General features: G+C 45.2%; 1 protein-coding gene across 2 annotated transcripts in view; it reads left to right on the top strand.

Annotated features, from left to right (window-relative positions):
* Window positions 1–14,911, top strand: part of LOC135526776 (kelch-like protein 4) — an 89,035-nt gene that overhangs the window by 53,543 nt on the left and 20,581 nt on the right. Inside the window, exons 3-6 of one of the 2 annotated variants that reach the window (XM_064955435.1) lie at window positions 5,937–6,073; window positions 7,015–7,211; window positions 10,558–10,770; window positions 11,754–11,940. In XM_064955435.1, the coding sequence (XP_064811507.1) occupies window positions 5,937–6,073; window positions 7,015–7,211; window positions 10,558–10,770; window positions 11,754–11,940 (734 nt within the window). Of the gene's footprint in view, window positions 1–5,936; window positions 6,074–7,014; window positions 7,212–10,557; window positions 10,774–11,753; window positions 11,941–14,911 lie in introns of both variants that reach the window. The other variant, XM_064955434.1, reaches the window with a different exon arrangement.

Genomic DNA, 14,911 nt, shown 5'->3' with positions numbered 1-14,911 from the left:
CCTGTAAATCACTGAGGTGTGTCCTAACATCACTAAAACACCCAGCCAGCCAGCCAGTCAGTCAATCTACCTGTAAATCACTGAGGTGTGTCCCAACATCACTAAAACACCCAGCCAGCCAGTCAGTCAGTCAATCTACCTGTAAATCACTGAGGTGTGTCCTAACATCACTAAAACACCCAGCCAGCCAGTCAGTCAATCTACCTGTAAATCACTGAGGTGTGTCCTAACATCACTAAAACACCCAGCCAGCCAGCCAGTCAGTCAATCTACCTGTAAATCACTGAGGTGTGTCCTAACATCACTAAAACACCCAGCCAGCCAGCCAGTCAGTCAATCTACCTGTAAATCACTGAGGTGTGTCCCAACATCACTAAAACACCCAGCCAGCCAGTCAGTCAATCTACCTGTAAATCACTGAGGTGTGTCCCAACATCACTAAAACACCCAGCCAGCCAGCCAGTCAGTCAATCTACCTGTAAATCACTGAGGTGTGTCCTAACATCACTAAAACACCCAGCCAGCCAGCCAGTCAGTCAATCTACCTGTAAATCACTGAGGTGTGTCCCAACATCACTAAAACACCCAGCCAGCCAGCCAGTCAGTCAATCTACCTGTAAATCACTGAGGTGTGTCCCAACATCACTAAAACACCCAGCCAGCCAGCCAGTCAGTCAATCTACCTGTAAATCACTGAGGTGTGTCCTAACATCACTAAAACACCCAGCCAGCCAGTCAGTCAATCTACCTGTAAATCACTGAGGTGTGTCCTAACATCACTAAAACACCCAGCCAGCCAGCCAGCCAGTCAATCTACCTGTAAATCACTGAGGTGTGTCCTAACATCACTAAAACACCCAGCCAGCCAGCCAGTCAGTCAATCTACCTGTAAATCACTGAGGTGTGTCCCAACATCACTAAAACACCCAGCCAGCCAGTCAGTCAATCTACCTGTAAATCACTGAGGTGTGTCCTAACATCACTAAAACACCCAGCCAGTCAGTCAGTCAATCTACCTGTAAATCACTGAGGTGTGTCCTAACATCACTAAAACACCCAGCCAGCCAGCCAGTCAATCTACCTGTAAATCACTGAGGTGTGTCCTAACATCACTAAAACACCCAGCCAGCCAGCCAGTCAGTCAATCTACCTGTAAATCACTGAGGTGTGTCCCAACATCACTAAAACACCCAGCCAGTCAGTCAGTCAATCTACCTGTAAATCACTGAGGTGTGTCCTAACATCACTAAAACACCCAGCCAGCCAGCCAGTCAGTCAGTCAATCGACCTGTAAATCACTGAGGTGTGTCCTAACATCACTAAAACACCCAGCCAGTCAGTCAGTCAATCTACCTGTAAATCACTGAGGTGTGTCCCAACATCACTAAAACACCCAGCCAGTCAGTCAGTCAATCTACCTGTAAATCACTGAGGTGTGTCCTAACATCACTAAAACACCCAGCCAGTCAGTCAGTCAATCTACCTGTAAATCACTGAGGTGTGTCCCAACATCACTAAAACACCCAGCCAGCCAGCCAGTCAGTCAATCTACCTGTAAATCACTGAGGTGTGTCCCAACATCACTAAAACACCCAGCCAGTCAGTCAGTCAATCTACCTGTAAATCACTGAGGTGTGTCCTAACATCACTAAAACACCCAGCCAGTCAGTCAGTCAATCTACCTGTAAATCACTGAGGTGTGTCCCAACATCACTAAAACACCCAGCCAGCCAGCCAGTCAGTCAATCTACCTGTAAATCACTGAGGTGTGTCCCAACATCACTAAAACACCCAGCCAGCCAGTCAGTCAGTCAATCTACCTGTAAATCACTGAGGTGTGTCCCAACATCACTAAAACACCCAGCCAGCCAGTCAGTCAATCTACCTGTAAATCACTGAGGTGTGTCCCAACATCACTAAAACACCCAGCCAGCCAGCCAGTCAGTCAATCTACCTGTAAATCACTGAGGTGTGTCCTAACATCACTAAAACACCCACCCAGCCAGCCAGTCAGTCAATCTACCTGTAAATCACTGAGGTGTGTCCTAACATCACTAAAACACCCAGCCAGCCAGCCAGTCAATCTACCTGTAAATCACTGAGGTGTGTCCCAACATCACTAAAACACCCAGCCAGCCAGTCAGTCAGTCAATCTACCTGTAAATCACTGAGGTGTGTCCTAACATCACTAAAACACCCAGCCAGCCAGCCAGTCAGTCAATCTACCTGTAAATCACTGAGGTGTGTCCTAACATCACTAAAACACCCAGCCAGTCAGTCAGTCAGTCAATCTACCTGTAAATCACTGAGGTGTGTCCTAACATCACTAAAACACCCAGCCAGCCAGCCAGTCAGTCAATCTACCTGTAAATCACTGAGGTGTGTCCTAACATCACTAAAACACCCAGCCAGTCAGTCAGTCAATCTACCTGTAAATCACTGAGGTGTGTCCTAACATCACTAAAACACCCAGCCAGCCAGCCAGTCAGTCAATCTACCTGTAAATCACTGAGGTGTGTCCCAACATCACTAAAACACCCAGCCAGCCAGCCAGTCAGTCAATCTACCTGTAAATCACTGAGGTGTGTCCCAACATCACTAAAACACCCAGCCAGCCAGTCAGTCAGTCAATCTACCTGTAAATCACTGAGGTGTGTCCTAACATCACTAAAACACCCAGCCAGTCAGTCAGTCAGTCAATCTACCTGTAAATCACTGAGGTGTGTCCTAACATCACTAAAACACCCAGCCAGTCAGTCAGTCAGTCAATCTACCTGTAAATCACTGAGGTGTGTCCTAACATCACTAAAACACCCAGCCAGCCAGCCAGTCAGTCAATCTACCTGTAAATCACTGAGGTGTGTCCTAACATCACTAAAACACCCAGCCAGCCAGCCAGTCAGTCAATCTACCTGTAAATCACTGAGGTGTGTCCCAACATCACTAAAACACCCAGCCAGCCATCCAACCATTCTACTTGTAAATCAAAGTTGGATTCAGGGCTATATGTGAAAACATGGCACCATAATTGCTCAAGTTGGTAAACTGTCTGTCTGACATACGACCTGGTATACTGTCTGTCTGACATACCACCTGGTATACTGTCTGTCTGTCTGATATACCACCTGGTATACTGTCTGTCTGACATACGACCTGGTATACTGTCTGTCTGACATACGACCTGGTATACTGTCTGTCTGTCTGATATACCACCTGGTATACTGTCTGTCTAACATTCCCCCTGGTATACTGTCTGTCTGACATACCACCTGGTATACTGTCTGTCTGACATACCACCTGGTATACTGTCTGTCTGATATACCACCTGGTATACTGTCTGTCTGACATACGACCTGGTATACTGTCTGTCTGACATTCCCCCTGGTATACTGTCTGTCTGATATACCACCTGGATTAATGTCTGTCATGGAGCAGCATCTGGATAGTAAATACAGGCCATATATTATTGATAAAACATGCTACTCAAATTGGCCTTTGTACACCAGAACAGCCTCACAGCTCCGCTTCAGCTCCCTCTCAGCTCCCTCTCATCTCCCCCTCAGCTCCCTCTCAGCTCCCCCTCAGCTCCCTCTCAGCCCCCCTCAGCTCCCTCACAGCTCCCCCACAGCTCCCTCTCATCTCCCTCACAGCTCCCCCTCAGCTCCCCCACAGCTCCCTCTCATCTCCCTCACAGCTCCCCCTCAGCTCCCTCTCAGCTCCCCCTCAGCTCCCTCTCAGCTCCCCCTCAGCTCCCTCTCAGCTCCCTCTCAGCTCCCTCACAGCTCCCCCACAGCTCCCTCTCATCTCCCTCACAGCTCCCCCTCAGCTCCCCCTCAGCTCCCTCTCAGCTCCCTCTCAGCCCCCCCTCAGCTCCGTCTCAGCTCCCCCTCAGCTCCCTCTCAGCTCCCCCTCAGCTCCCTCTCAGCTCCCTCTCAGCTCCCCCTCAGCTCCCTCTCAGCTCCCTCTCAGCTCCCTCTCAGCTCCCCCTCAGCTCCCTCTCATCTCCCTCACAGCCCCCCTCAGCTCCGTCTCAGCTCCCCCTCAGCTCCCTCTCAGCTCCCTCTCATCTCCCTCTCAGCTCCCTCTCAGCTCCCCCTCAGCTCCCTCTCATCTCCCTCACAGCTCCCCCTCAGCTCCCCCACAGCTCCCTCTCATCTCCCTCACAGCTCCCCCTCAGCTCCCTCTCAGCTCCCCCTCAGCTCCCTCTCAGCTCCCCCTCAGCTCCCTCTCAGCTCCCTCTCAGCTCCCTCACAGCTCCCCCACAGCTCCCTCTCATCTCCCTCACAGCTCCCCCTCAGCTCCCTCTCAGCTCCCTCTCAGCCCCCCCTCAGCTCCGTCTCAGCTCCCCCTCAGCTCCCTCTCAGCTCCCCCTCAGCTCCCTCTCAGCTCCCTCTCAGCTCCCTCTCAGCTCCCTCTCAGCTCCCTCTCATCTCCCTCACAGCTCCCCCTCAGCTCCCTCTCAGCTCCCTCTCAGCTCCCTCTTAGCTCCCCCACAGCTCCCTCTCATCTCCCTCACAGCTCCCCCTCAGCTCCCTCTCAGCTCCCTCTCAGCTCCCCCTCAGCTCCCCCTCAGCTCCCTCTCAGCTCCCTCTCAGCTCCCTCTCAGCCCCCCCTCAGCTCCCTCTCAGCTCCCCCTCAGCTCCCTCTCAGCTCCCCACAACTCCCTCACAGCTCACTCTTAGCTCACTCACACATCCCCCTCAGCTCCCCCTCAGCTCCCTCTCAGCATCCCCAAAGCTCCCTCTCACCTCCCCCACAGCTCCCCTTCAGCTCCACCACAGCTCCCTCTCAGCTCCCCCATAGCTCCCCCTCATCTCCCTCACAGCTCCCTCTCACCTCCCCCACAGCTCCCTCTCAGCTCCCCGACAGCTCCCCTTCAGCTCCTCCTCAGCTCCATCTCAGCTCCCCCTCAGCTCCCTCTCATCTCCCTCACAGTTCCCTCTCACCTCCCCCTCAGCTCCCCCACAGCTCCCCCACAGCTCCCCTTCAGCTCCCCCACAGCTCCCTCTCACCTCCCCCACAGCTCCCGCTCAGCTCCCCCACAGCTCCCCTTCAGCTCCTCCTCAGCTCCAACTCAGCTCCCCCACAGCTCCCCTTCAGCTCCCCCTCAGCTCCATCTCAGCTCCATCTCAGCTCCCCCACAGCTCCCTCTCACCTCCCCCACAGCTCTCTCTCAGCTCCCCCACAGCTCCCCTTCAGCTCCCCCTCAACTCCCTCTCATCTCCCTCTCAGTTCCCTCACAGCTCCCTCTCAACTCCCTCAAAGCTGCCCCAGCATGTCATCATGTAACAGATAATCAATGCATATGAAGACATCAGTACAAGGTTGTTAGTTACGTTGTGTGTGCAGACTGATCCTCATTGCACTGACTGTGTGTCCCAAATGGCACCCTATTAACTCTACACTTATATACTGTAGTGCACTACTTTTGACCAGAGAATATGGAATAGAATGCCATTTGTGACGGGCCCTCTGATTACTTTGCTGGTTGTTGCTGTGTGCAGACTGGTCCTTAGTGCAGTCTCTGACCACTACCTTGTTGATGTTGTCCTATACAGGTTGGTCCTCAGTGCAGAATCTGACCACTACCTTGTTGATGTTGTCCTATACAGACTGGTCCTCAGTGCAGTATCTGACCACTACCTTGTTGATGTTGTCCCATACAGACTGGTCCTCAGTGCAGTATCTGACCACTACCTTGTTGTTATTGTCCCATACAGGTTGGTCCTCAGTGCAGTATCTGACCACTACCTTGTTGATGTTGTCCCATACAGACTGGTCCTCAGTGCAGTATCTGACCACTACCTTGTTGGTGTTGTCCCATACAGACTGGTCCTCAGTGCAGTCTCTGACCACTACCTTGTTGATGTTGTCCCATACAGACTGGTCCTCAGTGCAGTATCTGACTACTACCTTGTTGTTATTGTCCCATACAGGTTGGTCCTCAGTGCAGTATCTGACTACTTTGCTGCCATGTTCACCAGCGACGTGAGAGAGGCCAAACAGGAGGAGATCAAGATGGAGGGGGTGGATCCAGAAGCCTTGAGATCTCTGGTCCACTTTGCCTACACTGGTGAGTACTCCGCAACACTCATTTCTGTATCTCAAATGACACCCTATTTCCTATGAAGTGCACTACTTTGGACCCCGGCCCAAAGGGCTTGGTCAAAACAACGCTCTAAATGAGGAAAATGGTGCCATTTGAATGTATCCACCCAGTAATACCCATGGAGCCGGCTGGTGTTTAAAAGGCAGCATCAAATCCCCACATCTGTCAATCTGCCATTTTCTCCACTGTGCCCCAGGCCTGGTGATGTTTTTAGTAATTTTCTCCCCTGTGCCCCAGGCCTGGGGATGTTTTTAGTAATTTTCTCCCCTGTGTCCGAGGCCTGGTGATGTTTTTAGTTATTTTCTCTCCTGTGCCCCAGGCCTGGTGATGTTTTTAGTAATTTTCTCCCCTGTGTCCCAGGCCTGGTGATGTTTTTAGTAATTTTCTCCCCTGTGTCCCAGGCCTGGTGATGTTTTTAGTAATTTTCTCCCCTGTGTCCGAGGCCTGGTGATGTTTATAGTAATTTTCTCCCCTGTGTCCCAGGCCTGGTGATGTTTTTAGTAATTTTCTCCCCTGTGTCCCAGGCCTGGTGATGTTTTTAGTAATTTTCTCCCCTGTGTCCGAGGCCTGGTGATGTTTTTAGTAATTTTCTCCCCTGTGCCCCAGGCCTGGTGATGTTTATAGTATTTTTATCCCCTGTGTCCGAGGCCTGGTGATTTTTTTGTAATTTTCTCCCCTGTGCCCCTGTGTCCCAGGCCTGGGGATGTTTTTAGTAATTTTCTCCCCTGTGCCCCAGGCCTGGTGATGTTTTTAGTAATTTTCTCCCCTGTGCCCCTGTGCCCCAGGCCTGGTGATGTTTATAGTAATTTTATCACCTGTGCCCCAGGCCTGGAAAAGTTTTGGGAGCTCATATGAAGCTCTACTTCCATTGTTCTCTGTGACAACATATCTTGTTAATGTTGCAGGTGTCCTTGAATTGAAGGAGGAGACCATAGAGAGTCTATTGGCTGCAGCCTGCCTTCTGCAGCTCTCACAAGTCATTGAGGTCTGCTGTAACTTCCTCATGAAACAACTCCATCCATCTAACTGCCTGGGGATACGCTCCTTCGCTGACGCCCAGGGATGCATGGATCTGCTCAACATGGCCCACAACTACACTATGGTAGGAATCTAACCAGATTTACACAGCCTAAACTGGGCTGTTTGCATGTGTTCCTTTTGGAGTTTGCATTAGGTTTACATCACATCGTTCGGGTTGAATGGTCATTGAATGCTTAGCTAAAGTACAAATATCCTTTTAAACTAGGATTTGATTGAAATACATTTGTGTTGTCCTTTCTTGGATCAAGGTTAGCTAATTTGTGGCTAATAGCGTTGAGACATGTCGGCTGATGTTTTGACAGGCAGGTTGGGGTTTTCCAAAATACAGCTGTAATATTTATTTCAAACATTTTCCACGGGATCGAGAAGATCCAGCGTTTATTTACTAGATAATGTCCTCTGCTGTCTCCGGCTGACGGAGTAAACAACTTATGGAGATAGTTGTTCTATCTACTGGGCTCTGTTTAAATAGAGCCCTGTCTAGGACAGTGAGGTTCATCTATGCACGACCACTTCCTGTTCAATCCCTCCAATAAGAAACATGGAAGAAATGGTCCAAATTGCACCTTATTTTCTATATAGTGCACTACCTTTTGACCAGAGCCAAGTGCACCATATAGGGAATAGGGTACCATTTGGTACACGGACGGAGAGTCACAGAGCTTCCTGTACAACTGTCATCTGGTTTCTGAATCAACAGCTTGTTATTTTGATAAGGATGTTTTTTTCCCCGCTAGTTTACGCTGGATGGATGTTCTATGTTTTGTGAAATCCTGTTCCTTTGTGAGAGGAAGTGTAATTTTTCCTCTATATAGACTCAATCATGCTGTGTCCTAAACCTTGACCTGCTTTCTTTGACCAGGGTCCTGTTGTTAAAGTCCTCACGTTAGATTTCAGTAGGCTTTTGTCAGAATTAGCCTTCGTAAAAAAAAAAAAAAAACATTTCAGATTAGTGCCCTTTTAATTGATGCTAGAATTTCTGTTTAAAATAAACAAACTCAACCAAAGCATCTCATGCACATTTAAAAAAATCTTTCTTCTTGGGTAGACACGTTTCTTTTCCCCTCCTGTTTCTTACCTTAGGTTTGTCTTCTTGTAGAATGAATGGGGTGTGTCTGAAATGGCATCCGATTTACTATATCGTACACTGCTTTTGACCAGGGCCCACAGGGTTTTGGTTAAAAAGTAGTGCACTATATAGGGAATAGGGCTCTGGTTGAAAGTAGTGCATTATATAGAGAATAGGGCTTTGGTTGAAAGTAGTGCACTATATAGGGATTAGGGCTCTGGTTGAAAGTAGTGCATTATATAGGGAATAGGGCTCTGGTTGAAAGTAGTGCACTATATAGGGAATAGGGCTCTGGTCTAAAGTAGTGCATTATATAGGGAATAGGGCTCTGGTTGAAAGTACTGCACTATATAGGGATTAGGGCTCTGGTTGAAAGTACTGCATTATATAGGGAATAGGGCTCTGGTTGAAAGTAGTGCACTATATATAGGGATTAGGGCTCTGGTTGAAAGTAGTGCACTATATAGGGAATAGGGTGCCATTTTGGACTCACCCTGTACATGTCTGTGAATCGAAGAGTCTGCAGTGTAGCCAGCAGAATCAATGTATTAAGTTGTTGTCAGCATTCTGGCTGATGGTAATTACAAATAATGAATCTATACCAACGTCAAACAACAGCATGTAAATTGTAAAATCTGTCCTTCTCAATTACCAGAACAGATCACTGAAGGAGAATAATTTCATTAGGTTTGTCGCTGCTCATATACTAAAGCCCAATCATGATAGATTATGTGAAGCCAACTGTAATTTGTAACAGATTAATGATTAAATTAATAATGCTTACTTTTCGTAATTGTTAGGGCACTTGCATCTAAGCAAATGTTAAATGTGTCAACATTTATTATTGCTGGTGCAATAGATAACAGCTCAGGGTCTTGTTCCTAGACAACAGATTTTGTTCTAGTCCTTTATATCTCCTGCATGTTGAACATTACAAAGCAGCATAAAGGGCTTTTATATAGCATCATCTGGAACTATCCAGAGAGAGTCATTGAAGACGCTTAGTAGAGACAATAACACAAAGCCGTGGTATATATACATGTACTGTGTTTATAGCCTGGTTATAGCCTGGGATGATGACCAACATCAGGAAAATGAATCTATATAAAGATGTATAGCGAGCTCCAGATTGAACATACTCTTTATTTGCTAAACTAGCACCAATCTTGACTGTTACGGTGTATTTGACCCCATCGCTCTGGATAAGAGCGTCTGCTAAACGACTTAAATGTAAATGTAATACGGACCAAGTCTCAGACTAATCACTTGCTATGAAATCAGAACATTTTTATTAATTACATTTCTGGCATTGTGTTGTCACTATGTTCTCTACTAGCATAGAGATCTGATAACAGTTAAGTGATTAATCTGTGGTAAATATGGATGACACATCCCAGTTGAATGCATTCAGTTCTACTACTGACTAGGTACACCCCCCCCCCCTCACCCCTCCCCCCTTTCCTTTCCGCTCAATGGCTTAGAGGTCATGTTGGCCCATGTTAGCAGCATTGATGTCCACATTTTGTTGCTCATTAGGTTTAAATAAAGTTCACCGTCCGATTTATCGACTGATTTCTTCCTATGTCAGTCAAATTCTGAGAATCCACCAACCGAGTAACAAACGAGGCATTCGGTCGGCATTGACTGTATATTGAGCTCCTGCGACTGACAGCTCGGGCTGTTTCTTAATCACGTTCTCCAAGAATGTATAATTCTACTCCTGATTTCGGGTCCATGGATAATTAATTTGTTGTTGTAAACAACAATCCACCTACCGACAAAACGTTTACCCTGGATCTACTTAACCGATTTATCAACCTAACGTACTTACTCACCCAATGAATGATTCATTTCTACACGCAACAAGTGATATATTCTTTCATTTATACATTGTCTCTTCTATCCAGGCGACACCTGAAAATGGTATGTATTTTGTATTTTGCAACCTAACATCCAGAGTAAACCAGGGTTTTGGTGACCCTCACCTGTAAGATTGGGTCGCATTATTTTCACTTTTCCCACTAAGTCCTCCTCCCTGATTTCATTCATGTATTATGATGCAGTATGATGCAGTATGATGCAGTATGATGCAGTGTGATGCAGTATGATGCAGTATGATGCAGTATGACATATTATGATGCAGTATGATGCAGTATGATGCAGTATGATGCAGTATGACATATTATGATGCAGTATGATGCAGTACGATGCAGTATGATGCAGTATGATGCAGTGTGATGCAGTATGATGCAGTATGATGCAGTATGACATGTTATGAAGCAGTATGATGCAGTATGATACAGTATGATGCAGTAGTATGATACATGATACATTTCAGGAGCACTTCCCAGAGGTGATTCAGAACCAGGAGTTTCTGCTGCTTCCTACGGCTGAGATCGTCAAACTCTTGGCCAGTGACGACATAAACATACCAGATGAGGAGACCGTTTTCCAGGCTCTGATGATGTGGGTGCGGTTCGACGTTCAGCATCGCCAGCAGGACATTGGGGTGCTCCTGGCCGAAATCCGCCTGCCTCTTCTACCTCCACAGGTAGTCAGTAGGTTATCAATGACTTCATCACAAGTGGCACCCTATTCCCTATATAGTGCAGTACATTTGACCAGTGTACAATGGACCCTTATTGGTTACTGCTTCCTGGTTGAATGTTACTGCTTCCTGGTTGAATGTTACTGCTTCCTGGTTGAATGTTACTGCTTCCTGGTTGAATGTTACTGCTTCCGGGTTGAAAGATGTACATTTAGGTTATACAATCACACATTTTTTTTTGTACGTGTTGTGTATTTTCATAAATCTTTTTTTTATGCTGCACTTAAAATCACCATTAAGATATAATAACGAATAAGACATGTCCTAAGTTCATGTTTACTGGGCTCTGATTTTTGATTACTTATCTAGAGCCTTTGATAGAGTTCTAGACCCAGACCCATTGACCGCTCTGTTTGGTACAGTTGATGAGAATAACCACGAAGGGAAAGCTGTCTCTCTTTGTACTCTATTAGCCAAAAGGCTCATATTGCAATTTTGGAAACTGGAGACTGTACCTACCTTTGAAATGTGGTTACGGGATTTAGGGTAATACATATGGAAAAGATTCGATACAATACCTCCAATAGAAGTCCATTGTTTTACAAAATATGGCAGCCGATACTGGATAAATGGTCTAGTCCCACTTCATAACTGGGTTGACGATCTGCTGCTACTCTGTGCTGTACTCCACTCAATATTTATTTTGGAGCTAAACTACACTGCTTGTAATGACTAGATGCTGTCTTCTTATACATGTACCACCTAATAGGAATTTGTTTTATTTTGTGTATGTGTGTGTTAAGTTTTGTTTTGTCCTCTAAATTGGCCATCCCATTCAACAGTACAATGAATGTCATTGTTAGTATTGCTGTCTTTTTTATTAGATTTTTTATTGTAAAATAATAAACATATTATAAAAAAATAAAAATAAAGATATAATAACGATTTACTGAACTGAACAGAAAATAACTCTCCTTTAATTCCAGCTCCTAGCTGACCTGGAGAACAACACCATGTTCTCAGATGACCTGGAATGCCAGAAGCTTCTAATGGAAGCCATGAAGTACCATCTGCTGCCAGAGCGTCGCCTCATGTTCCAGAGCCCCAGGACCAAACCCAGGAAGTCCACTGTAGGAGTACTCTACGCTGTGGGAGGCATGGACGCTACCAAGGGTTAGACCTACTCTGCATTCCCTTCTCCCTCTATATAATGCACTAGGGCCATAGGGCTCTGGTCAAAAGAAGTGCCCTGTATTGAGTTTTGCATCCCAAAGGGCACCCTACTCCCCTATATAGTGCACTACTTTTGACTAGAGCTCGATATAGGGAATAAGGTGCGTTTCATAGTCTCGGGGTGGAGACAAGAACAAAGACAGGTGAAGTAGATCAGGGTGTGACATCTACAGGTTTTGATCAATGAGTTTTGATCATTACCAAGATGGTCCCCCGCTAATGTGTGACGTCACCGTTGATCTCGCCCGACCACGACAACGTTTTTATTGTTCCAGACTTCAGGTCTATTAGGCTACTAATGTAATGCCGCTCAATCCACACGACTGAGGTTAACCCTTTCATTCCATGGACAAACACACATTTATCTGATACCTACATGGATCCTATACATTGTAGATACACACTACCGTTCAAAAGTTTGGGGTCATTTAGAAATGTCCTTGTTTTTGAAAGAAAAGCACATTTTTTTGTCCATTAAAAGGACATCAAATTGATTAGAAATACAGACTAGACATTGCTAAATGACTATTGTGGCTGGAAATGGCAGACACAGGCGTACAGAGGTCCCATTATCAGCAACCATCACTCCTGTGTTCCAATGGCATGTTGTGTTAGCTAATCAAAGTTTATCATTTTATACGGCTAATTGATCATTAGAAAACCCTTTTGCAATTTTGTTAGCACAGCTGAAAACTGTTGTCCTGATTAAAGAAGCAATAAAACTGGCCTTTAGACTAGTTGAGTATCTGGAGGATCAGCATTTGTGGGTTCAAGTACAGGCTCAGAATGGCCAGAAACAAAGCACTTTCTTCTGAAACTCGTCAGTCTATTCTTGTTCTGAGAAATGAAGGCTATTCCATGAGAGAAATTGCAAAGAAACTGAAGATCTCATAGAAGGCTGTATACTACTCCCTTCACAGAACAGCGCAAACTGGCCCTAACCAGAATAGAAAGAGGAGTGGGAGGCCCCGGTGCACAACTGAGCAAGAGGACAAGTACATTAGTGTATCTAGTTTGAGAAACAGATGCCTCACAAGTCCTTAACTGGCAGCTTCATTAACTAGTATCCGCAAAACACCAGTCTGAACGTCAACAGTGAAGATGGTACTCTGGGATGTTGGCCTTTAATGTGCTTTTATTTAAAAAACAAGGACATTTCTAAATAACATCAAACTTTGAACGGTAGTGTACATTTAATAGAACACATTACCAATTGTGTTTGATAATACACAATTTAGGAAAATGTAGATGGATAATCAAACACTATGATAGACATAGAGGGTCCTAGGAATCAGAACAGAATAAGATTCAACGCTAAACCTATAAAAAGGATCACCTGAAGTCATCAGCATCATCCTCCGCTTGTGTAGGATCTATAGATCTCCTTGTCTGTTCCTATAGGATCTATAGATCTCCTTGTCTGTTCCTATAGGATCTATAGATCTCCTTGTCTGTTTCTATTGGATCTATAGATCTCCTTGTCTGTTCCTATAGGATCTATAGATCTCCTTGTCTGTTCCTATAGGATCTATAGATCTCCTTGTCTGTTCCTATAGGATCAATAGATCTCCTTGTCTGTTCCTATAGGATCTATAGATCTCCTTGTCTCTTCCTATAGGATCTATATATCTCCTTGTCTCTTCCTATAGGATCTATATATCTCCTTGTCTGTTCCTATAGGATCTATAGATCTCCTTGTCTGTTCCTATAGGATCAATAGATCTCCTTGTCTGTTCCTATTGGATCTATAGATCTCCTTGTCTGTTCCTATAGGATCTATAGATCTCCTTGTCTGTTCCTATAGGAACTATAGATCTCCTTGTCTGTTCCTATAGGATCAATAGATCTCCTTGTCTGTTCCTATTGGATCTATAGATCTCCTTGTCTGTTCCTGTAGGATCTATATATCTCCTTGTCTGTTCCTATAGGATCTATAGATCTCCTTGTCTGTTCCTATAGGATCAATAGATCTCCTTGTCTGTTCCTATTGGATCTATAGATCTCCTTGTCTGTTCCTATAGGATCTATAGATCTCCTTGTCTGTTCCTATAGGATCTATAGATCTCCTTGTCTGTTTCTATTGGATCTATAGATCTCCTTGTCTGTTCCTATAGGATCTATAGATCTCCTTGTCTGTTCCTATAGGATCTATAGATCTCCTTGTCTGTTCCTATAGGATCAATAGATCTCCTTGTCTGTTCCTATAGGATCTATAGATCTCCTTGTCTCTTCCTATAGGATCTATATATCTCCTTGTCTCTTCCTATAGGATCTATATATCTCCTTGTCTGTTCCTATAGGATCTATAGATCTCCTTGTCTGTTCCTATAGGATCAATAGATCTCCTTGTCTGTTCCTATTGGATCTATAGATCTCCTTGTCTGTTCCTATAGGATCTATAGATCTCCTTGTCTGTTCCTATAGGAACTATAGATCTCCTTGTCTGTTCCTATAGGATCAATAGATCTCCTTGTCTGTTCCTATTGGATCTATAGATCTCCTTGTCTGTTCCTATAGGATCTATAGATCTCCTTGTCTGTTCCTATAGGATCTATAGATCTCCTTGTCTCTTCCTATAGGATCTATATATCTCCTTGTCTGTTCCTATAGGATCTATAGATCTCCTTGTCTGTTCCTATATGATCAATAGATCTCCTTGTCTGTTCATATAGGATCTATAGATCTCCTTGTCTGTTCTTATTGGATCAATAGATATCATTGTCTGTTCCTATAGGATCTATAGATATCATTGTCTGTTCCTATAGGATCTATAGATATCATTGTCTGTTCCTATGGGATCTATAGATCTCCTTGTCTGTTCCTGTAGGATCTATATATCTCCTTGTCTGTTCCTATAGGATCTATAGATCTCCTTGTCTGTTCCTATAGGATCTATAGATCTCATTGTCTC

The sequence above is a fragment of the Oncorhynchus masou genome, chromosome 32, assembly GCF_036934945.1.
Source record: "Oncorhynchus masou masou isolate Uvic2021 chromosome 32, UVic_Omas_1.1, whole genome shotgun sequence".
Lineage (NCBI taxonomy): Eukaryota > Metazoa > Chordata > Actinopteri > Salmoniformes > Salmonidae > Oncorhynchus > Oncorhynchus masou.
This window is presented reverse-complemented; position numbering and strand designations above follow the sequence as displayed.